Source organism: Symphalangus syndactylus, chromosome 3 (assembly GCF_028878055.3).
Source record: "Symphalangus syndactylus isolate Jambi chromosome 3, NHGRI_mSymSyn1-v2.1_pri, whole genome shotgun sequence".
NCBI lineage: Eukaryota > Metazoa > Chordata > Mammalia > Primates > Hylobatidae > Symphalangus > Symphalangus syndactylus.
In genome coordinates, this window is record NC_072425.2 from 47,658,459 (window position 1) to 47,682,616 (window position 24,158).

General features: G+C 50.3%; 2 protein-coding genes and 1 pseudogene across 2 annotated transcripts in view; 1 reads left to right on the forward strand and 2 right to left on the reverse strand.

Moving 5' to 3' along the window:
- LOC129479141 (ankyrin repeat domain-containing protein 18B-like) overlaps positions 1 to 23,951 on the forward strand; it is an 80,862-nt gene extending 56,911 nt beyond the window's left edge. The window contains 7 exon segments of the mRNA XM_055271763.2: positions 18,030 to 18,149; positions 19,290 to 19,571; positions 20,911 to 21,039; positions 21,230 to 21,352; positions 21,787 to 22,056; positions 22,935 to 23,042; positions 23,656 to 23,951. The gene's annotated coding sequence lies outside the window, so the exon portion shown is untranslated.
- Positions 2,261 to 6,265, reverse strand: LOC129478485 (putative spermatogenesis-associated protein 31C2; annotated as a pseudogene).
- Positions 9,061 to 14,698, reverse strand: LOC129479140 (putative spermatogenesis-associated protein 31C1). The gene is given in 6 exon segments (XM_063636891.1): positions 9,061 to 9,686; positions 9,688 to 12,121; positions 12,124 to 12,395; positions 12,651 to 12,711; positions 13,276 to 13,405; positions 14,479 to 14,698. Coding segments are annotated over 6 exon segments (3,522 nt in total). The 5' UTR covers positions 14,668 to 14,698; the 3' UTR covers positions 9,061 to 9,250.
- Positions 23,952 to 24,158: the final 207 nt, after the last annotated feature.

The window sequence follows — 24,158 nt, forward strand, 5'->3', positions numbered from 1 at the left end:
GGAAACCTTTACTAAGGCAGCAAAGAATGGACGTATTGGATTGAAGCCCTCACACAGGGAGGCACCATCCTCCAAACCCCAGATTCATAGACCCACCAACAGCTTACCCCCTCTGTGTGGAAAAGCTACAGGCACTCAACACCAGCCCTGTCCATGAGGGCAGCAGCAGGGACTGATCACTGCAAACCCGCAGGTGCATATCTGCCCAAAGCCTTGGGAACCCAGCCCTCACACCCCTGTGCCATAGATGTGGGACAAGGATTCCAAAAGGATGATTTTGGAGCTGTAGGATTGAATGACTGGCCTGCTATGTTTTGGACGTTCATGTATCCTGTGAGTCCCATCAGTGTTTGTTTTTCTTTCAGGCAATTTTTCTTCTATTGGGTGGGAATGCTTACCCATTGCCTGTACAATCATTTTACCTTGGAAGTAGTTAACTTGCTTTATAATTCAGAGGCTCATGGGCAGAAGGGACTGTATCCTTGTCTCAGATAAAACTTTGGGATTTGGACATTTGCTGGAATGAGTTAAGATCTGGGTGACTGTAGGGAAGGCATCGTTGTATTTTGCAATGTGAGAAAGACATGAGATTTGCGTGGGCAGGGACAGAATAATATGACTTGGCTCTGTGTCCCACTGATGTGGAATTGTAATGGGAAATGTTAAAGGTGGGGGCTGGTGGAAGGTGACTTAATCATGGTGGAGAGTGGAGGCTGGAAGGTGGAGATGGTGGGGAGAATTGGGGGGAATTATGGTGGAGTTGGGGGTGAAAGGCAGGGGTGGGGGCAGATCCTTCACAAATGGTTAAACACCATCTCCTTAATGCTGTCCTTCTGATAGTTCTCTTCACAATTTTGTAGCTGTGAGATTGAATACTGGTCTGCTGGGTTTTGGATGTGCATTGGGCCTGTGGTCCCATTTGTGTTATTTTTCTGGGAAATTTCTTCCCTTTGGATTAAGAAAGCTTACCCAAATGCCTGTACCATCGTTGTACCTTGAAAGAAAAGAACTCCGTTTTAACTTCAGGGACTCATAGGCAGAAGATACTGTAGCCTTGTCTCAGATGAGACTTTGAACTTTTTATAGTTGAGTTAATGCTGGAGTGAGTTAAAGCTTTTGGAAACTTTTGAAAAGGCATGATTGTATTTTACCCTGTGAGAAGGACATGAGATTCAGAAGGGTCAAGGTCAGAATAATATGGTTTGGCTGTGTTTCACTAGAAGAACTCATGTGGAATTGTAATCCCAAATTTTGGTGGTGAAGCCTGGTGGGAGGTGATTTAATCGTGGATGGGAGGTGGGTGGGGGTGTAAGGAGAAAGGGGTGGGGAGGGTTGGGATGAGTAGCCTGGCCATAGGGTGGTGGAAGGGTGGTGGGTAGTAGGAAGGGGGAGTAACCTGCTGCAGAGGCAGAGGCTCATGGGAAACCTCTACTAGAACAGTGCACCTGTGGCTTTGCAGGCTTTAGCCCTCATGGCTGCTTTCATGGGCTGGGCTGGTGTTGAGTGCCTGTAGCTTTTCCATACTGAGGATTCGGGCTGCTGGTGGGTCTATGAATCTGGGGTCTTGAGGATGGTGGCCTGCTGCGTGGGGGCTTCAAGCCCATATGTTCCTTCTGCACTGCCCTAGTAGAAGTATTCCAAGAGGCTCTGCCTCTGCATCAGTCTTCTGCCTGGAAACAGTTGGGGGTGGAGGTGAGTGGGGTGGTTGATCCTTCACCAATGGTTAAGCACCTTCTTCTTGATGCTGACCTTGTGATACTGAGTTCTCATGAGATCTGGTTGTATAACAGGGTATGATATCTCTTTCCTCTCTCTGTCTTGCTCCTACTCCTGCCATATGAAACATTTTATTGCTGCTTGTCCTTCTGGTATGATGGAGAGGCTTCCTGAGTCCTCCCAGAAGCAGAAGTTACTATGCTTTCTTTACAGCCTACAGAACCATGAGCCAACTAAACCCCTTTTGTTATGATCATATAGAAAATTAGTACTGTGAAGTGAAGCTATGAAATGCCTTCAATGACTTTCCCCATCGTATTGTCTATTAACACTGGTCTTCTTTTTAATGCAAATATCTGAAGTCTTCTTGAAGTTTGCCCCTGAAAATGGCCTTTTTTTTCCTTCTACAATGCCAGGCTGTGACAAAGATAGCTGAAAATGTAAAAGCAGGTTCAGAAGTGGCTAAGAGCCAGAGGTTGGAGAGTTGGAGGACTTGGAAGAAGACAGGAAGATGAGGGAAAATTTGGACCATTGTAGAGACTTGTTAAATAGTTGTTATTAAAATGATGACAGAGAGACAGTGAAGGCCCTCATTGTTGCAACGGACACACTTGAAAAGTGATCTCCGACTTCCCTGTCTCTGACAGGACAACTCTGGCTCTTGAGAGTGGCTTGCTGCTGCTGGCTGCGTAGCTCAGCATTCTGCTGTGTTCTGAGTAGAACGGGTGCCTGTGGTTGCAGGGAAATCCACAGACTGGGGCTTGAAACTGCTGTTGGTGCTGACTTACCTTTGAGACATGGCGTGCATGGCAAAGTGACATTTTCTCCTCCAGTATCTGTCCAACTGCTGTCATGAGCCACTGAGCTTCAGCACTGCTGCTGTACATGCATGATTGGTTTTTTACTGTTTTTTGGCTGTCGGCAGTGACTGGTGCTGGGGTCCTCTTTTTCTTTGAAAAATCCCCTGAAAAAATTGCTTGATGTTTTCTCCAAAGTGGCTTATTGAAGGAGGCTGTTTCTTTCATGGCAGTAGCTGGACGCCTTCATTCTGATGGGTGTCTTCTGTTTTCCTGCCTGGGGTAAGTTGAGGAGTCCTCAATCCTTGAAACATTTCTTCATGTTTTTCTAAGTTGGGCTTCCTAGAGTTCTCTTGTGAGTAGGGGGAAACGTCGGCCTTTGGCTCTTGCATGAGCCTTGACAGTTTGGGTTCCTGGGCCCCTTGTGCCCCAGGTTGCTCCTTCTGGCTGCCGTGAGGTCACGTAGCTCCTGGGAAGCCCGCATGTTCCCAGTAGGCATGCTCTGGAGATGGTCCTGGGGCACTAGAGAAGCCAAATTCTCTGAAGCATGGGGCAGAACAGATGCTTGCCCATCTGGAAGGAGCACAACAGTGGCAGAAACTTGAGACTGGGTCTCTGATGTCATGGCCATTCCAGGCTCAAATTCACTAACCTCCTCCTCCATAAGACACAGCTTTCTTGGATCTTGGGAGACAGACATTCTAGGGAGTAGAGAGCTTTTGCTGGTCCCTGGAGCCTCGAAACCACGCACATCCTCACTTGTGGCTTGGAGGTTTGCCAGCACACAGGTTGCCAAGGGGACTCTGGGTTGTGACACTGCCTCCCTGGTCTCTCCAGCCCTTGAAGATTGGGCTTATAAGCTCCTGCTCTGCTGGGTGCTGCCTGTGAGGCTGTATGTGAGGGGCTTAGATGGCCACCTGCCCTCCTGTCCAGCTGGAGGAGACTTCAAGGGCCCATGACCATTCCAAGATGGGATCCCTCATGGGGCCCTCTGGAACTGCTTACATGCAGGTGAGGAGGCCTGAAGACTCTCTGGCATGTGAACAGATGCTTTGGTCAGCACCTGCTTTCTCAGACTTGCCATTGGTGGCTTTCTAAGGAACGTGGCCACCTCAACTTTTGAGCCAGTCCCAGATTCACCGGTGGCTGAGGAGGGACCAGCAAGCTGTGTATTGCACAAGGATGAAACCAGTTTAAAGCACTGAATGGGCTTGAGGACCCTGAGGGCTAGACCCCACCTGTGTTTGGCCCAAAACCTCACAATATGGGCTCCCAGAACCTGCTGAGTACATGGCTCGAGGAAGGAAAGCACCTGGGCTGTGTTCACACAGGCTTTTCCACTTTTCGGGGGTGCTAGATTGCTGGTTTTCACGTGGGTGTTGGACACGGGAAAAGCCTGGTTGACAGCAAGCCAGGATCAATGCATACTCACGAGAATCAAGCCCTCATTGGTCTGGCCCAACTTCCTACCCATGTGGGCTTTCAGGATGTTTTCTATATGATTCCTCTCTGTGAGTCTTAGTAAATCACTTCCCGAGTCACTCCTCATGGGCTTTCTCAAGTTCCTTTCTGACTCCTCAGAGGTTGCCCCCAGAACCTTCCCTGGGAAGCTTTCCATGCCCCTGGATAGATTTTGTGGGGTCTCACCTAGAATTTGCCCTGGATATGGGCACGGGTCCCTCTCTAGCTGGAACTTCACCTTCTGTGCCTCTTTGCTGCTTTCACCTGTGGACATGGGGGACTGCCAGGGCCTGGGTTTGCCCTTAGCCTGACTTGTCCCTGGCAATTCATCCCGAAGCTGCATCAGATCCAGAGACTCTTGGTTCTTGCCCTGGTGTTGAATGAACCAGTTTTCAATATGTTGCTCCAGAGTTCAGGACTGACTGGAAAGTTCTCAGGCAGAATGGATGTCAAGCTTTCCTGGGGAAGGTTAGGAGTGAGACACTAAAGACGTCCTGAGATTTTTGGACCCTAGAGGGTAAAGCCAACCCACCTTCTAGTTGTTTCCTCAACAAAGGCCATTCAGGGTGCTGAGTTTCATGTAGGGAGAGAGCTTGCACTTTATTCTGCGATGCAGGGCAAGCTACTCCAGTGTTCCTAATTGGGGATGGAAAAGCAGGAGATAGGACTGAGAAAGAGGATTGAAGATGGGCCTGGGCCATAGGTGTGGGCCAGAATTCGTGTGTGGATGAAATAAAGGGTTGGGACTCGGGTCCCAGATGGGACAGGGACTGGGCCTGGAAAAGCAATGGGGACATTGTAGTCTCCCTTTGAATTGGGCAGACATTGGACATTTCATTGATGTAAGGATGTCAGTGACACCCGCATTAGCCACCAGGGATTCACTGTGCAGAGAGGGGAGGCCCCAGAAAAGCTGGCTATAATTCTTCTGAAAACTTCCCTGCAAGAGCCTAGGATCTGAGAGCTTCTGAGGACTGGGCAGCTATTTCCAGTTCTCTCCCATGTTCCAGAAGGGTTTTAGGGTTGTGGTGTCCTGCTCAGCACCCAATGATTTAACCAAATTCCCCAAAGAATTCAAGTGCTTTTGTGGGCTGTTTTGGAAATCATCCATCATTTTCTTTTTCCTCTCAAATGTTGATTTCTGTGACTTGTATTCCCACGACATTCTGGCCATCAGAGCTGAGCAAAAAGGGTCTACCAGATTCCATCTGACAGGTCTCTGCTGGGTGGCGGGAAAGATGATCTTGCTGGACTGACGAATTGAAGACTCACCAGGTTCTGGTAGTCTCCTGCCACCAGGAGAAGGCAGAAACTTGACTGAGCCGCCAAGGCCTGAGATGGCTGGGACAGAAGCCGCCAAATCCTCACGTGGAGACAAGCTTTGAGGGACGGTGCCCAGTGGAAGTGCCACTGAGTCACAGTGAGATGGAGTCATCAGAGTGGAGTCCCACAGGGGAGGAGCAGCGAAGCCTTTTGGAGGAGGCGGAGAGCAGGCCAGAGGATCAGGGGTGTGTGGTGGGTGAGGGAAAAGTGCAGGTGGCTCGGGTGAGGGGTGTTCTAGGAGAAGGGAAGGTTCTGGTGGCTGGGAGGCACTTAGGGAGGAAACTGAGTTGGTCATTGGGCCTGGTGGTGTGGTGGAGGCCAGATCCTGAGGATGCTTGGTTCGAGGATCTGGGGAAACTAACAGCGAGAGCATGGGAGCAGCATCTTCCATAGGCTCATGAGAGGACCGGGAGGCTCCATCAGGTGCTCTTTTGCCCACCTCACCTGGGGGTCTGGACCAGAGAGCTGACCAAAGTCACCTTTGTCAAGGTGTGGCCCCAGGAGGGTGCAGGAGACAGGAGGCACAAGCTGCAGCCAGGAGCAGGTGGGTTCAGAGGGCAGAGTGGGCGCTCGGGCCACTCTCATTGTCACTTGGCCTTCTGGTATGGTTAGGAGGGCCCTGATCAGTGTGGGCCTCGTCAGTGGACCTAGTCAGTTGGGACTTGGTCAGTGAGGCCTATTTATTGGGGGCATGGTCAGCGGGGGGCTGCTTAGAGAGGGTCTCATTAGGGGGATGTAGCAGTGGGCATCTTGGTGAGTGGGGACCTAGTGGCAGCCACTTGTTTGGTGTCTGGTCAGTGTAAAACTAGGCTGCAAGACTTTGTCAGTGGAGACCTGGTCAGCTGGGGCTTAGTGGTGGCCTTGTCAGCATGGGGTGGGTCAGTGGTGACCAGGTCAAGGGGTGCTATTCAGTGGAGGCCTGGTCACATGGGACCTTGTCAGCAGGGCCTGGTGGCTATGTCCTCATCAGTGAGGCCCTTGTTAGTGGGGCCCTGATCAGGGCAGCCTGGTCAGTGGAACCTAATCAGTGGGGGCCTGTTCAGAGACAGCGCGGTCAGTGGTGGCTTTTTTAGCACTGGTCTATGGGGTGACCTGGTCAGCGGGGATCTGAGCAGTGGGTGCCTATTCAGTGGGGCCTACTCACTAGGGTCAGAGTTTGGGGCATCTGGTCACCTTGGGCCTGCTTAACAGGGGCCTGGTCAGGGCCATGCGTGGTTGCTCATGCCTGTAATACCAGCACTTTGGGAGGCCGAGGCGGGCGGATCACAAGGTCAGGAGATCGAGACCATCCTGGCTAACACGGTGAAACCCTGTCTCTACTAAAAATATATATATATATATATATATATATATATATATACAAAAAATTAGCTGGGCATTGTGGCGGGCGCCTGCAGTCCCAGCTACTCGGGAGGCTGAGACGGGAGAATGGCGTGAACCCGGGAGGCGGAGCTTGCAGTGAGCTGAGATTGCGTCACTGCACTCCAGCCTGGACGACAGAGCGAGACTCCATCTTAAAAAAAAAAAAAAACTGGCCTGGTCAGTCAGTGGCAGACTGTTCCCTTGAGGCCTGGTCAGTGGGGCCTCATATTTGGGGCCAGGCAATGGGGTCATTATCGGTGGAACCTGATCAATGAGGCCTTGTCAGTAAGGACCTGGTCAGTGAGGACCTGGTCTGTAAGGGCCTGATCAGTGAGGCCTTGTCAGTAAGGACCTGGTCAGTGAGGCCCTGGTCTGTAAGGACCTGATCAGTGAGGCCTTGTCAGTAAGGACCTGGTCAGTGAGGACCTGGTCAGTAGGGTCCTGATCATTGTGGGCCTGGCAGCGGGGGCCTGGTTAGTGGGGCATGGTCATGGGGTTCTAATCAGTGAGGGTGTGGTCAGGGAGGACCTGATGTGTGGGATCTGGTCAGTAGGGACCTGGTGCGGGGGCTGCTGAGCACTGCTGGGAGATGTCAGGTGCAATGCACGTTATCGAAGGCCCTGTGGACAGCTCACATGAGCCAGTGGTGCCCAAAGACCCAGTCAAAAGTGGGTGTTTAGATGGACCTGGGAGATCTTGCTCAGAGATTTTGACAGGACAAAGGCAAAGGAAGGGCCAGAGTGGCCGGTGAGATGGTCACAGTCTATGGGCTACACAGGATGGAGGCAGCCAGGGAACAGGCAGAGTGGGCAGCTGGGGTGCAGGGAGAGACAGGTGCATGCTGGGAGGTCAGACCCCCTCAGTGCTGTGGGGGTGTCAGGTGGGGTGGGCTCCAGGTGCACCCTCAGTGCACTGGGCAGGTCTCGGCCCAGTCTCCCTGGACCCTGGCCGAGTGATGTGGTCACTCCCTGGGGGACTGCTGTCAGGCCCCGGCCACCCACCCTGGGCAGTGCTGTCCCATCTCAGGACTGGGCTTTCTCAGATCCTGCAAAGGGCACAGCCTCCAGAGCAGGAGGGGCAGCCCCATGGTGCAGCCTGAGCTCTCCATGGGCCTGGAGCATCCCCTGCCAGCCCTGCGCTCCCTCTTCTCCCAGGTCCGGCTTTTCCAGTGTCAGCCAGCAGAGGGGCTCCGTCCTCCCTTCCCTATGTGTCTCCTGGGCTGAAACTTGCGGCGGATTGGGACAGGGATGGTGCTTCCCTCAGGCCCATTTAGGGAGGGGACTGGCTCCCAGCTTGGCACATGTCCTCAGCTCTGCCTTGGTTGCCTTAGAGTGAGAAGGATCAGTCAGTGCCCTGAAGGTAAATGTAGGAGACTGTCCATGCTGTGTGGGAGGCTGGTCTAGGGATGGAGAACTTAACAGGTCCTCCCAGTCTGTCAGGCCTGGGAAGCACTGTCCTGTCTCAGGACTCAGAAAGTCCAGTCCTGCGATGGGACGGTGCTGCCAAGGTTGGGTGGCTGGGGCCTGACAGCAGTCCCCCAGGGAGTGACCACATCACCCAGGCGGGGTCCAGGGAGCCTGGCCTGAGACCTGCCCAGTGCATTGAGGGTACCTGGAGCCCACTCCACCTGATACCCCTACAGCCGTTGCAGGGTCTGACCTCCCAGCAGGGTCATTCCCTCATCTGGGGCAAGGGAGTTCACCGCCTTCAGCAGCCTCCATGAAGGCCGCCCCCCGGCCCCCCGCCCCCCACCTACACATGCACAGAGCTAGAAGGTCTGTCCCCACCACCACTCCAGAGTGTGAGAAACGGAGAGGCAGTGGGATGGGGACTCTGTGCTTCGCATGTTGGCTGAGCTAAGAGGGCCCATCTCCATCCCAGCCTTTGTCAGGGAGACAAGAGGCTTCCCAGGGGTAGACATTATCTATTCTCCACCAGGATACCCAGGGTCAAGACTTCTCCCACTTCTGAACTCAGGGTCTGGCACTCTCTCACCCAAACTTCCACTATTTTGTGACACATGAAGCAACTCGGCTGTGAGACTTCCTGGAGCCTGCATGGAGATGTTCAGCCCTGTGACATCTCTGCAAGCCTTTTCCCTACAGCTGCATAAAGTTTGAGGTAGACAGTAGTAGTGTAAAGATGGGTTGAACCTTATTTCAGAGTGGGATCTTCATAGGTTTTTCCTCATCTTGTTTTTAGAATTTTTTCTTGTTTGTGTAAAGACGGTATTATGGAAACGTAAGGTTCAGTGAAGGAACTCAGGATGAAGGTGGGCTTACAGCACCACTGTCAGCATCCCTCCATGTCCTGTCGCTTCTAGAAACCAAGCCCACACCAAGCATGGCACAAATAAAAGCCATCACCCTCTTATGATTAAAAAACCATATATATTGTGGAATATTAAATGTTCTGCATGTACTAACATGAGAGAAAATACTTTTTCTCTACATAGAATTTTTTCTTGGGGACTTGTTTTTCTCTAGGAAAAGCTAAAAAAGAATTTGTGACTGAATAAATTAGATACCTCCCTGCAGAAGACAGTGCCTTGGACAGTGGTGATGGTGGCTAGAGGCACCGGGTATCTTCGGTCAGTGCTGAGGGGGACTGACTGGGGATACAGCTTTCTTGGGGAGCAAGAGTTGGGGATGTTGCAGGCCCCGTTGCTTATTGTTGCACCGGACACTTTTCAAGGGCTGCTGATCTCTGATTTGCCTGTCTCTGTTGGGACAACTCTGGCTCTTGAGAGTGGCTTGTTGACTGCTGGCTGCATAGCTCAGCATTCTGCTGTGTTCTGAGTAGAAGGGGTGCCTGTGGTTGCAGGAAAATCCACAGACTGGGGCTTGAAACTGCTGTTGGTGCTGATTTACCTTCGAGGCATGGTGCGCATGGCAAAGTGACATTTTCTCCTCCAGTATCTGTCCAACTGCTGCCATGAGCCGCTGAGCTTCAGCACTGCTGCTGTACATGCATGGTCGGATTTTTACTGTTTTTTGGCTCTTGGCAGTGCTGGCTTCCTTTTTTTCTCTGAAAAAATTGCTTGATGTTTTCTCCAAAGTGGCTTATTGAAGGAGGCTGTTTCTTTGATGGCAGTAGCTGGACGCCTTCATTCTGATGGGTGTCTTCTGTCTTCCTGCACGGGATAAGTTGAGGAGTCCTCAATCCTTGAAACATTTCTTCATGTTTTTCTAAGTTGGGCTTCCTAGAGTTCTCACTCTTGTGAGTAGGGGGAAACATCGGCCTTTGGCTCTTGCATGAGCCTTGACAGTTTGGGTTCCTGGGCCTCTTGTGCCCCAGGTTGCTCCTTCTGGCTGCCGTGAGGTCATGTAGCTCCTGGGAAGCCCGCATGTCCCCAGTAGACATGCTCTGGAGATGGTCCTGGGGCACTAGAGAAGCCAAATTCTCTGAAGCATGGGGCAGAACAGATGCTTGCCCATCTGGAAGGAGCACAACAGTGGCAGAAACTTGAGGCTGGGTCTCTGATGTCGTGGCCATTCCAGGCTCAAATTCACTAACCTCCTCCTCCATAAGACACAGCTTTCTTGGATCTTGGGAGACAGACATTCTAGGGAGTAGAGAGCTTTTGCTGGTCCCTGGAGCCTCGAAACCACGCACATCCTCACTTGTGGCTTGGAGGTTTGCCATCATACAGGTTGCCAAGGGGACTCTGGGTTGTGACACTGCCTCCCTGGTCTCTCCAGCCCTTGAAGATTGGGCTCCTAAGCTCCTGCTCTGCTGGGTGCTGCCTGTGAGGCTGTATGTGAGGGGCTTAAATGGCCACTTGCCCTCCTGTCCAGCTGGAGGAGACTTCAAATGCCCATGACCATTCCAAGATGGGATCCCTCATGGGGCCCTCTGGAACTGCTTACATGCAGGTGAGGAGGCCTGAAGACTCTCTGGCATGTGAACAGATGCTTTGGTCAGCACCTGCTTTCTCAGACTTGCCATTGGTGGCTTTCTAAGGAACGTGGCCACCTCAACTTTTGAGCCAGCCCCAGATTCACAGGTGGCTGAGGAGGGACCGGCAAGCTGTGTATTGCACAAGGATGAAACCAGTTTAAAGCACTGAATGGGCTTGAGGACCCTGAGGGCTAGACCCCACCTGTGTTTGGCCCAAAACCTCACAATATGGGCTCCCAGCACCTGCTGAGTACATGGCTCGAGGAAGGAAAGCACCTGGGCTGTGTTCACACAGGCTTTCCCACTTTTTGGGGGTGCTAGATTGCTGGTTTTCACGTGGGTGTTGGACACGGGAAAAGCCTGGTTGACAGCAAGCCAGGATCGACGCACACTCACAGGGATCAAGCCCTCATTGGTCTGGCCCAACTTCCTACCCATGTGGGCTTTCAGGATGTTTTCTATATGATTCCTCTCTGTGAGTCTTAATAAATCACTTCCCGAGTCACTCCTCATGGGCTTCCTCAAGTTCCTTTCTGACTCCTCAGAGGTTGCCCCCAGAACCTTCCCTGGGAAGCTTTCCATGCCCCTGGATAGATTTTGTGGGGTCTCACCCAGAATTTGCCCCAGATGTGGGCACGGGTCCCTCTCTAGCTGGAACTTCACCTTCTGTGCCTCTTTGCTGCTTTCGCCTGTGGACATGGAGGACTGCAAGGGCCTGGGTTTGCCTTTGGCCTGACTTGTCCCTGGCGATTCATCCTGAAGCTGCATCAGATCCAGAGACTCTTGGATCTTTCCAGGTTGCCCCATGTGTTGTTCCAGTTGTCTCCAGAGTTCAGGACTGACTGGAAAGTTCCCAGGCAGAATGGATGTCAATCTTTCCTAGGGAAGGTTAGGATTGGAGACACTAAAGACATCCTGAGATTTTTGGATGCTAGAGGGTAAAGCCAACCCACCTTCTAGTTGTTTCCTCAACAAAGGCCATTCAGGGTGCTGAGTTTCAGGTAGGGAGAGAGCTTGCACTTTATTCTGCGATGCAGGGCAAGCTACTCCAGTGTTCTTGATTGGGGATGGAAAAGCAGGAGATAGGCCTGGGAAAGAGGACTGAAGATCGGCCTGGGCCATAGGTGTGGGCCGGAATTGGGGTGTGGATGAAATAAAGGGTTGGGACTCAGGCCCCAGATGGGACAGGGGCTAGGCCAGGAAACGCAGTGGGGACATTGTAGTCTCCCTTTGGCGGGAAAGATCATCTTGCTGGACTGACGAGTTGAAGACGCTCCAGCTTCTGGTAGTCTCCTGCCACCAGGAGAAGGCAGAAACTTGACTGTTTGAGCCGCCAAGGCCTGAGATGGCTGGGACAGAAGCCACCAAATCCTCACATGGAGACAAGCTTTGAGGGACGGTGCCCAGTGGAAGTGCCACTGAGTCACAGTGATATGGAGTTATCAGAGTGGAGTCCCACAGGGGAGGAGCAGCGAAGCCTTTTGGAGGAGGCGGAGAGCAGGCCAGAGGATCAGGGGTGTGTGGTGGGTGAGGGAAAAGTGCAGGTGGTTTGGGTAAGGGCATTCTAGGAGAAGGGAAGGTTCTGGTGGCTGGGAGGCACTTAGAGAGGAGACTGAGGTGGTCATTGGGCCTGGTGATGTGGTGGAGGCCAGATCCTGAGGATGCTTGGTTTGAAGATCCGGGGAAGCTAACGGGGAGAGCATGGGAGCAGCATCTTCCATAGGCTCATGAGAGGACCGGGAGGCTCCATCAGATGCTCTTTTGCCCACCTCACCTGGGGGGTCTGGACCAGAGGGCTGACCAAAGTCACCTTTGTCAAGATGTGGCCCCAGGAGGCTGAAGGAGACAGGAGGCACAAGCTGCAGCCAGGAGCAGGTGGGTTCAGAGGGCAGAGTGGGCGCTCGGTCCACAGCCCCTCTACCACCCCACACCCTGACTGCCCAATTCTCCTGCTACCCCTTGCCCCAGGGTTTTACTGCCATTCTCTGTCCCCCTGGTCTCCCCATCCCAGGTCAACTCCAGGCTGCCTATGGCCCTGGGGTCGCATCCCAGCTCTGGTAGGAAGGATGCAGGGAAGGGGAAGTGCCTCACCTCTGCAGTTGTGAAAGCAGGTCCCAAGTCTCCTCCAGGCCTCTCGGGCACTCTCTACAAGCTGGAAATCAGACTGGGTTAGGGCAGTGAGGAAGGGGCCTAGGATCTCACAGGAGGCTGAGTGTATGTTTCTTTAGGGAAGACCACGGGGAATTAGACCCTGGAACCCACCCGTCTGTGTCCAAAGCCACATGGCCCCGACGGTAATAGCAAGGCATGGAGGACACGGCTTTGTCATTCACAAAGGGCTTCCACACACAGGACCCCCACCCCCATAGTCCTCACAACTGCCCTGTGGGGAGAAGGACTGGGGTGGTCTCAAAGAGGAATCAGCCTTAGCAGAGTTGAACAGCTGTTCCCAGGGAGCGGGAGGCCCCCTCACCCCCCTCCGCATCCAGGCAGGCATTGGTCTCCCCAGGACACATACACTGCCCCCTGCTGGGTAACGCTCAGTCCCTGGCCCACCATGGCTTCATTCCGGCACGGAATCTGAGAAGGACCCAGGGTTCTGATTTCCTTCCTAGGAGCCCTCACCTCAGGCTTCTTCAACTGACTTCTTCAGAGTCAGTTCCCTCCTGGACAGATGAGATCAAATTAACTCTAGTGTGCCCTGGCAGAGCCTTACTTCTCAGACTGTGGTTTTTCATCCTGCCTCTGGGCCTCCCCCACCACCTTACTGGACACTGGGAGACACGATGACGTGGGGAGACAAGATGACATGGGGAGACAAGATGACGCTGGGAGACAAGATGACACTGGGAGACAAGAAATGGTGAGGAGCTAGGACCAGCTCTCCCTCTTCGCCCCCAGCCCAGCTGCAGCACGCTGCACTCACAAATGGCATGGCTCTCTCTGTCTTGCTCAGGGAGCTCTGTGTGCTTCCTCCCACTCATGTTTAAATGGATGATAAACTGCTTTTCTTCTTAGAAAAACAGGAAGAGGGGGCCGGGCGTGGTGGCTCACGCCTATAATCCTAGCACTTTGGGAGGCCAAGGCGGGTGGATCACCTGAGGTCAGGAGTTTGAGACCAGCCTGGCCATGGTGAAACCCCATCTGTACTAAAACTACAAAAATTAGCCAGGCGTGGTGGCGGGCACCTGTAATCCCCAGCTACTCAGGATGCTAAGACAGGAGAATAGCTTGAACTTGGGAAGCAAAGGTTTCAGTGAGCCGATATCGCTCCATTTCACTGCAGCCTGCACGACAGAGCGAGACTCCGTCTCAAAAAATAAAATAAAATAAACACACACACACACACACACACAGAGGGATTTTCAATATGAGATCCACCATGGACTCCATCAGTCCCTGTTCCTCTGCTCCAGGAACACCCAGGCTCAGGCCCACAGGCACCACTGAGCTGTCAAGTAGGATTCTGCTTCCCAGGACACCAGAGGAGACGCCAGGCCCCAGTGGGGGCCCCTGGGGGCCCAGCACAGGCCCTGTATCACCCCACACAGAGGAGACTGGGCCCCGAGCCACCAGCCTCAGGAAGGGGCTGATGAGCCAGAGCTCAGGGCCTGGCCGTGGACAGAGACCTCCCCCATCTCATGACCGGTCCTGGCCGCTGAGTCCACGGGTTTGATTTTGCCTTCACGCCTCCTGCGCTCCCCCACAGATGGACTGAGAGCTTGGGATGGAAATCCCTGTACACAATCTACCCCTACCAACCCCTGGCTGCCCTGCCTCTCCCTGGAATGATGATGTTCTGGTCTCTCCTGAGACTTCCCGTCTCAGAAGTCTCTCCACTGGATTTGGAAAAGTGGAACTAATAACAAAAAGAAAGGAGAGAATCAAGCTCTGTGGGTCCGGACTGGCAGCTCCTTACCTTTCTCTTCCCAGGCGATGGTGAGGATGGGTCGTCACAACAGAGGTAAGATAAGTAGGGTAGTAATAGGAAGAAGAACTTTAGGGCAAACACCAAGGTGAGGAAGATATCCAACACCCATGGTGTGGAGCTGGGGGCATTTAGCGATGAGGCACTAAGTAATTTTAGAGGAAAGGGAAGATTCTCCATGTGAATAGGCGCATTGCTTTCAAGCAACTGAGCTCTGGGCATCCCCGTGGAGACTAGGGACTGGGGCCCAGGCCTGCATCACAGAGCTGGGGCCTTCACATCACAAAGGGCTCCTTTGTTGGGGAGGGGCTGTAGGAGGGGGAGGCTGAAGCACAGACCCTCCCCACCCCCCAAGCCTGGTATCCCTCCACCCTCCCACCTTCCAGATCCCTCCTTCCCACTAAGTTTTGTCAGTGATAGAACTCAGCCAATTTTCTATTCTTTCTCCCTGGAACACAGACATTACCTGGTTCCTTTTGTCTGTTGGAGATGGTGGCTTGAGGTTACCTACTTTATAGCCTTGAAAATCTGAAGTTGACTCTGAAATTTTGGCTATGTACCAGGGATTTTTATTCTCAGAGTCTCGTTCGTCCTCAACTCCAGCTTTCCCACGCAATGTTTTTGTCTTATATCAATCCAGGGACAAAATGTAAATTTCTTTTACTCTTAGTTTTGCAAATTTTGAATAGTAAATTTTAAAAAATTATTTCTATCTCTTTTTTTAATTTTTTTATTTTTTGGGGACGGAATCTCTCTCTGTCGCCCAGGCTGGAGTGCAGTGGCGTGATCTCGGCTCACTGCAAGCTCCGCCTCTTGGGTTCAAGCCATTCTCCTGCCTCAGCCTCCCCAGTAGCTGGGACTACAGGCATCCGCCGCCACCACGCCCGGCTAATTTCTTTTTGTATTTTTAGTAGAGATGGGGTTTCAGTGTTAGCCAGGATGGTCTCAATCTCCTGACCTCGTGATCCACCCGCCTCAGCCTCCCAAAGTGCTGGGATTACGGGTGTGAGCGACTGTGCCTGGCCTTCTATCTCACTTTCAATCAAAGAGACCTACCCACATACAATTAAGATTTTTTTTATTTTTTTAAATTTTATTTATGTACTTATGTATTTAAGTTCCAGAGTACATGTGCAGGACATGCAGTTTTCCTTTTTTTTTTTTTTTTTTTTTGAAACGGAGTCTCACTCTGTTGCCAGGCTGGAGTGCAGTGGTGCGATCTCGGCTCGCTGCAACCTCTGCCTCTTGGGTTCAAGCAATTCTCCTCCCTCAGCCTCTTGAGTAACTAGGACTACAGGCGTGTGCAACCATGCCCAGCTACTTTTTGTGTTTTTAGTTGAGATGGGGTTTCACTATGTTGGTCAGGATGGTCTCGATCTCTTGACCTCATGATCCACCCGCTTTGGCCTCCCAAAGTGCTAGGATTACAGGCATGAGCCATGGCGCCTGGCCAGATTACATTTAATATTGTTAAGATGGAAATACTTTCCAAAGCAATTTGCAGGTTCAATGCAATCCCTATTTAAATTCTAAGGATGTTTTTTGCAGAAATCGAAAAACGTATCCTAACATTTATAGGGAGTGTTAAGGAAGTCCAAATAGCCTGAACAATCTGGAATAAGAAGAATAAAGTTGGACTCATGCTTCCTGATTTCAAAACTTACTTTAAGGCTATAGCAATCAAAACAGCGTGGTACACGGTGTGGCGTAAAGACAGATATGTATGTAATCCCAGCACTTTGGGAGGCCAAGGTGGGCAGATCACTCGAGGTCAGGAGTTTGAGACTAGCCTGGCCAACATGGTGAAACTCCATCTCTACTAAAAATACAAAAATTAGCTGGGCATTGTGACACATGCCTCTAGTCTCAGCTACTCGGGAGGCTGAGGCAGAAGAATCGCTTAAATCGAGGAAGTGGAGGTTGCAGTGAGCCGAGATCGTGCCACTGCATTCCAGCCTGGGTGACAGAGTGAGACTCTGTCTCAAAAAAAAAAAAAAAAGGAAGACAGATATCAGACATATAAATCAAAAGAACAGAATAGAGAGCCCAGAAATAAACCCTTGCACATATGTTCAAATGGATGCCTTGGACATGTAATGTCAAGTGCACTCTTCGTTATCTAGTTTGAATTTTTATTTCTGAAGATATTTTTGCTGTATTTGGTCATCTTCCTTTTGTAGTATTCTTCTCTGCTGCATTCAAATTTTTTAAAGAACTACTTGTGTCATTCTTTAACGTCAAAATTTATCTTGATATATAGCTTGTATTTTGTTTCTGCTTCTTTCTTTTTCTTTTAGATTTAAAACATATCATGGAAATTTACTCATTTTACATGGGTACCTCCATTGTATACATGAAGTATACATCTTATTAAACTTCTGTTTTACAGAAATAAATTTTATATATAAAAAACTTTATGAATAACCTAAAGAAAAAGAGTAAAATGAGCATTCATGTTTTGATCACAGATTTTTTTTTAAAAAATGGAATGTGTCTTTGAAGCCCTGAACACAGCTACTTTTCTATTTATTTACTGAGCACTTAAGTTGGTTCTCTGATTCTAATTAACATTTTTCTGTCATTGCCTTTCTCTACATGGTTTTGTATCTCTCTGTTTGTTGACATTATGTCAGTAAAGATCTCTAGATCTCTTCTTCAAAGTCTTTAAATCGTCACATATCTCTCTCCACCTTCCCTTTTTTCTAAAACTGCCTGTTTTCTTTTTCTCCTCAACTCAGATATTAAAGATGTTTCCTTACTTCTCTTTCTCTACATTGAATGATCTCCTTGATGCTTTTTGTGTGTACTTTTTTTTCTTCTTATAGACTGTGGTCAACGGATATCAAAATGTATTTTTGTGTCTTTTTCAAACATATATGTGTTTTACTTCTTTTTATCTTGGTTACTCATCTCTGGGTTATGGCATATTTAGTAATAGGTTATTTTATCTTAGCATACAAAAATTGATATAAATAGTTTATTTATAAAAAACTGTATAGTTAGGCCAGGTGTGGTGGCTCATGCCTGTAATCCCAGCAATTTGGGAGGCCAAGGCAGGTAGATCATTTGAGTTCAGAAGTTCAAAACCAGCCTGACCAATATGGTGAACCCCATCTCTATTAAAAATACAAAATTAGCCAGGCATAATGGCACATGCCTGTAATCCCAGCTACTTGGGACGCTGAGACAGGAGAATCACTTGAACCCAGGAAGCAGAAGTTGTAGTGAGCCGTGATCACACCATCGCACTTCAGCCTGAGCAACAAGAGTAAAATTCCATCTCAAAAAAAAAAAAAAAAAAAACTGTATGGTTATAATATCACTTTACCTGCCATATATATACCATAAAATTGTTCTTCATATTATTTATCTGAGATTATAATTTCATATGAATGCTTTCAAACTATGTTCAGTTGAAACTGAGAGGACCATAGTTTATAGATTTGTTTCTTTGATATGCCATAACATAATATCTGTTTAAACAATTATTAAATATTTACTCTTAAAAATACTTGACCTAGTAGTTCTGTACATTTCTGCAGATATAAGAAATGCCTAGAAATGACAATAAATATGTTAAATGTATTTGGAAATGAAGACATGGAGACTTAAATACAGATCAACTGAAAATGGATATTCTGTTTAAGAAGCTAAAACAGAAGGTAATTTTAAAAAATAATTATTTTATCTTAAGGTCTAGATTACATGTGCGAGACATGCAGGTTTGTTATATAGGTAAACGTATGCCATAATGGTTTGCTGCACCTATCAATCCATCACCTAGGTATTAAGCCCTGCAGGCATTAGCTATTAATCTTGATGCTCACCCTCCTGACCCAAACAGGCTGGGCTTGGTACCCCTCCCTGGCTTCAGAAAGAAGCCAAACAAGGAGCTTTCTTCTGCAGAATGAAACCCTTTTTTCTAGAAGCACTGCTGACTGTTTGGTGGTTGCCATTTGTGGCAGTGAGCCTCTTTTTTTTTTTTTTTTTTTTTTTTAGACGGAGTCTCGCTGTTGCCCAGGCTGGAGTGCAGTGGCTCAATCTCGGCTCACTGCAAGCTCCCCCTCCTGGGTTCACGCCATTCTCCTGCCTCAGCCTCTCCGAGTAGCTGGGACTACAGGCGCCCGCCACCACGCCTGGCTAATTTTTTCTATTTTTTAGTAGAGACGGGGTTTCACCATGGTCTCGATCTCCTGACCTCATGATCCGCCCGCCTCGGCCTCCCAAAGTGCTGGGATTACAAGCGTGAGCCACCGCGCCCGGCCTGGCAGTGAGCCTTTTGTCCATTCTGAGGTTGGATTGGTTTCTCCTTTTGGCCCTGCCCTGCCGTACAGACCGTAAAGGAGAACAACAAGAGGCCCCCAGCAAACATCCACAGATGGCCCTGGACATCAGCCACATTCTGAGAAACATGTCATGTTCTGGGAGGGCTAAGGCATCAAGTAAGGCCTATGGGGCTGGAGGATCCCAGGGCAGGTGGGGCAATCCAGACCATGGTGGCTTCCCATGGGAATTGGGAGGTCCCAAGGCATAGTCAGGGGTTCCACAGGAGGTGTCACAGAGCTGCCAAGGGCTTTCCTGGCCCAGGGAGTAGTCAACACCATGGACTGAATGAACACCTGCTGGGCTCCAAGCCCTGGGCCAGGCTGGGGCATATGGGGCCAGGAGGCAGCTCAGAGTAGGAGGCAGAGAGAGAAGTGTGCTCAGAGGGCACCCATATCTGGATGTAATGTGGTCCTGAGATTCTGGCTGGGAAGTGCTTCCAGGATTCCATGTGTTACGCAGCTTTTTCTTCTCCCCAGCCTCACCCTGCAGGAATTCTAGTGACTATATTGCCACCATCTTGGAGCTCCATGCCCTCATAGTGTAACGGCACCCGCAGATCTGCCTGTGCACTGACTTCCTGTACTACCTCACTCCTGAGGGGTGATGCTTCTGCAGGGCCTATGACCTGGTGCACAACTTTAGACACCATCATCCTGGAGCAGCACTGCACCCTCACTAGCCAGGGATTTGATGACTTCCTTAAAGCCAAGGCCACATTCAAGACTTTGGACTTCAGTGATACACTTGTGCTGGGCAAGGTGGGCCTCTCTGGGATCTTAATTCAGGAGGCAGAATGCAGCTTGAGATCAAGTGTCTGATCAAAGAACTTGAACTTGATCTGGAAGGCTCTGGGGAGCCATGGAAGGTGCTGGATAAACGATAGACAGTGAGCCACGTTTTAGAGATGACTGTAAGAGGCTGCCTGGAAGGGGTGAACAAGAGCCAGGAGACCAGGGAGGGAGCTTGTGGGGCAGGTTTGGAGATGGCAAGGGAGGGATCCTGCTTGGATGAAAAGTCTTCAGGAACCGTCTCAGGTTACATTCAGGTGTCCTCAGAGCTAGTGTGTTCAGAGGTCTTGTCTCCAGGATGAAAATGGGAAGGAGTTGTCAGATAAGGACATATAAATGGAGGCTGGCATCTTCATGAGTGTCAATGGTGGTCCTCGTGTGGACTACTGTGAGAACAGGGGTCTCTCCATTTAGGGGCATTGTAGATGGACCCTATATCACTCCATTCTGCCCTTCCTTTCCCTCTTCCCATTCTCCCGAGGGCCTCAGTGCATGGGCGCTGTCCATCCTCTGGTGCTGAAGCAACCAAGCGACCCAAACCTGCCTGGCTGCCTCTTAGGATATGACAGCACAGCCAGTGCCCTCTCCTGGATCCTGTGCAACTTCACAAGACACCCAGACACTGGGAGTGCTCCCAGCATATGCTGCAAGAGTCCTGAGGGACCACAATCCTGAAGACATTGAATGGTGGGTGCAGCGCCTCATAGCTGTTCCCCAGCCCCTCTAATTGGCGCTGCTCCACGTGCTGAAGGGGGATAACGTTTCTGCCATTATTGTCTAGTAGGAAAAGGAGTGTGGAGCCCAGAAGCAGGGCCTGGTACCCAGCCTGCCTAGCAAGGGGGAGAATTTGTAGGCTTTGTGGACAGAAAGATCTGGGAGTCCATATCTATCACCCACTAACTTGATATGAGACATTAGTAAAATCAGTTCTGAACTACATTTCTGCGTGTGTAAATTGAGGGGAATTTCTTCTACCCCACGAGGCTGCTTGGAGAATTAGTGACAGTGTATGTAGAGCAGGTGCCACCCAGCAGGCATTTGGTGTCCAGACTACTCCTCTTCCCCCTTCATTTTCTGCCTAAATTTGCATTCTGTTCCCAAGACCTTCACTCCCCTTAATTAAGCTCTTCCCTCTGATTCCCGCCTTATCATCTATTCCGTGGATTCACTGGGATCTAAGTGGGTAACAGTCATGTATGCATGTATATATGTGTACATATGCACTGTGTTGGTCTTGGAGTGTGGTGTGTGAATGTGTGTGTGTGTGTGTGTGTTGGAGTCACTGAGTGACTGAAACTCTCCACACCAGGCTGTGTTTCTGCTCATTGCTGGAGGCGCTGTCAGGGGCCCTGCCCTCAACCCCAGGTCTGACCCTTGCAGTGCAGGCAGGACATTCTGGAGGAATCATGTCCTTGAAAGGAGCTCCGAGGAGTGACTTGTGGATATTGGTGGATAAATACTCCGGCTCCTTTTCTCTGGCTGGGATGACTCTGAGGCACATGTTCTGTGCTGTCTCTTGGAGGTAACAGGCTGGGCTGAGACCTGGCTGCTACAGTGAAAACTTTCTTGATGAAGTTTCCTTTAACTGCTGCATTCCTTTCCTGTCTCATTTCCCCACTCCTCTACAGATGTTTCCTGGGATTAACACCGTAAGGAAGAACTGGCAGTAGAATTACTGTCCTAGAGTCATCTCCAAATAAAATTTTTGTATTTGAATCTTTGCCTCAGGATCTACTTCAAGGAAACTCAAAGTAAGACACACATTTTTCTGTCGGCTCTTCCAATTCCCATAGACCTGTCGTTGTGCTGTTTTTACCAAAAAGGAATGTGAAGATCAGGGAGGGAAAGTCGCTTGCCCAACGTCACCCAGCTGAACAGTGGTGGAGTTCAACTTTGACCATGGGTTGTCTGGCCCCAAGGTGGAAGCTTGCTCCTCTCCCATGAGTCTCCTCCCTTATCAGGGTCAAATGAATGAATGGAGGATGTTAAAAGTAGACAGGGTCTCTGATGCCTGTGCCAGAGGAACCCAAGCTCATGGCTGGTGCCTGTGTTCTCATTCTTACCTCATTAAGAGTAATGATGAAAAACATGCTCAGTGCTGACCGTGTGCCTGGGGGTGCTGTTGTAGGCACTCTGTTTACTTTAATTCATTTAATTTTCACAATAACCTTGTTTTTACTTTTAGTTTTTAGGTGAAAAACCTGGAACAAAGAGCAATACAGGAAGTTTCCAAAATTCACCCTGCTGGTCCAGGTTTGAACCAAGCAGTCTGCACCTAGAGTCCTTGTTTGTAACCATGGCACCGTGGCTTCTCACACATCTCATAGTGGAGTTCCACCATGTGTCAGGCATGGCACTGAGCAGTTTCTTTTAAAAACATAATTTGTAATTATGTAGATTACTAATTCTACCTCAGAATGCCACACAGCCTTCATGTGATCAAAGGAAACAATTGGTAAGTGGAAGCATTGACAACAAACATTCTTTTTTCCTTTCCCCCTTCATTCCAACAGTTGGGACAGTGTTTTCTCTGTGCCTATAGAAACCTCAGCTCCTGTGCCAAGGAGCCTGGTCCCTCTGGGGAATGTGGCAGTCAGGTGCTGGCAGGGACCTGTAAGCAGCTGAAGGGTCATAAGAAGGAGCTGTTTACAAAGGTGTGGGCAGGGCCAAGGGGACCGAGGAGGGATGGCACAGGGCCCTGGGGTTAGCATCATCTGGGAACTGTCATCATCCCCCAGGCTGGTGGGACCACAGAGAAGCTGTTTCAGGAACTCATAGGGAGAATCTGCAGCTGAAAGAGGAGGCCAGAGGAGACATCATTCCCTGTGCCCTTTGACTGCATCCGGATGCCCCCACGGACCACACTACCATCTCCTTATTGGATTGGAGAGGCTGCATGGAGGGGTTCTAAGCCTCCTACTGTAGCTTACCTCCAACAGTGAGTCAGCACCGGCTCCCCTAACTCCACAGGCCAGAGTCCACTTAGCTCCTCTATCCAGCATGGTCCCCTTTCTCCCTACAGGCCCCTCTGCTGAGAAGCAGCAGAATCCTGTTTCTCCCTACAGGCCCCTCTGCTCCTTATGAGTGGTGTTTTGTGAGTCTCCTCCCTTGGTTTTGGATGAGAAACACCCTTTCCCTTTCTACAGGGATTGTTTCTCTGGACCCCAACCCGAGTTTTCCCCTGGTGGGGCCATGGGCAGGTGGGGGTGGTGGAACCAACTCTTTAGAACCAGCAATGCCAAACAGATCCCACTCAGGGGAAGTTCTTGCTAACTGTCATGGGTCCTCTGGAATTTTCTGAAGGATTCCTCTTTTTATTTTCCTCCTAACCAGCTCATGTGATCTCCTGGGATCTCTACTTAAGATGCTGGCAGGCCGGCCAGCTGGTCTGGCCCTGGACGTGCCTTCAGGGGCTGGTTATTCTTCATGACCTGTGTTGTGGTGAGTGGTAAGCAGCACTGCTTCTAGCTTCACTGTTGGGCCAGATTTCATCCCCACTGTGGCTCTTCAGTGTGGCTGCTTCCTGCTCCCTCCATGGACCCTGCGCAGAATTGCCCCATGTTTCTGTTTGGGCACCAATGAGGAAGGAAGCATGAAGGACGCACAGGTCAGGTCATTCTGTTGCCCACCTCGTGCTGGGTCTTTACTCCTGGGATGGCTTCAGGGGCAACTCCTTTTCCATGCCCCCGCCCCCCACCCCCGCCACATCTCTCAGGTTTCTGCTCAAAAGTCACCTCTTGGAGGGGTCTCTCCCTCTCACAGTGTTTGGAACAGCTCCCTCAATTTCTTTCTAGCTCATGTCACTCTGCTAATGTCTTTCATTACCACCACCATCTGACCTGGTCTTACGACCTGTTAGCTTCCTTCATCAGACATGAGCACCAGGATGGCAGGGGCCTCATCTGTCTTGTTCCTCCTGTGGCCTGGGTCCTAGCACCATGTCTGGTACAGTGTAGGTGCTCAAGGGAAGTTTACTGTTGAAGAACTGTCTACCTGGGAGAGGTTACTGTTAGTCTAAGCTGCACTATTTGGTAAACCCCTTGCTGTTTTGCAGATCCTGGTCAGAGTAAAACATTGCATGGGAACTTGCGTTGTGAGAAACATCCTAACCACCTGACTGCAGAAACATCCTTATCACATTCTTCTGGGCAAAGGCCCAAAAGCCTGACTGCAGGAACATCCTTATCATCTTCTATTGGGCAGCAAGCTATGCTACCCAGAGCCCTCCCTCCCAGCCCTATGATTACCCCAGCCTGTGAGCGGCAGCGGGCCCTGACACTAAGGTGGTTTCCTCCTCCGCAGGGTTTTGCTAGTAATAAACCTGTGTTGCTGTTGAAGCTGCCAACTCTCTCTCTCTCTGTGTGTGTCTTTCTTTATCTCTTGTCTTGCCTTCAAAACCTTACAATAACTCCACCTCTCCATTTTACCATGGAGGAAATGGGACTCAAGGAGAGCAAGTAACTTGCCCAGAATTACGCAGCCAGTGAGTCACAGAGCCTGAACTTGAACTCAGTTCAGCTGAATCCAGAACTCCTGTCTTCCTGAGAGTCCAGGAAA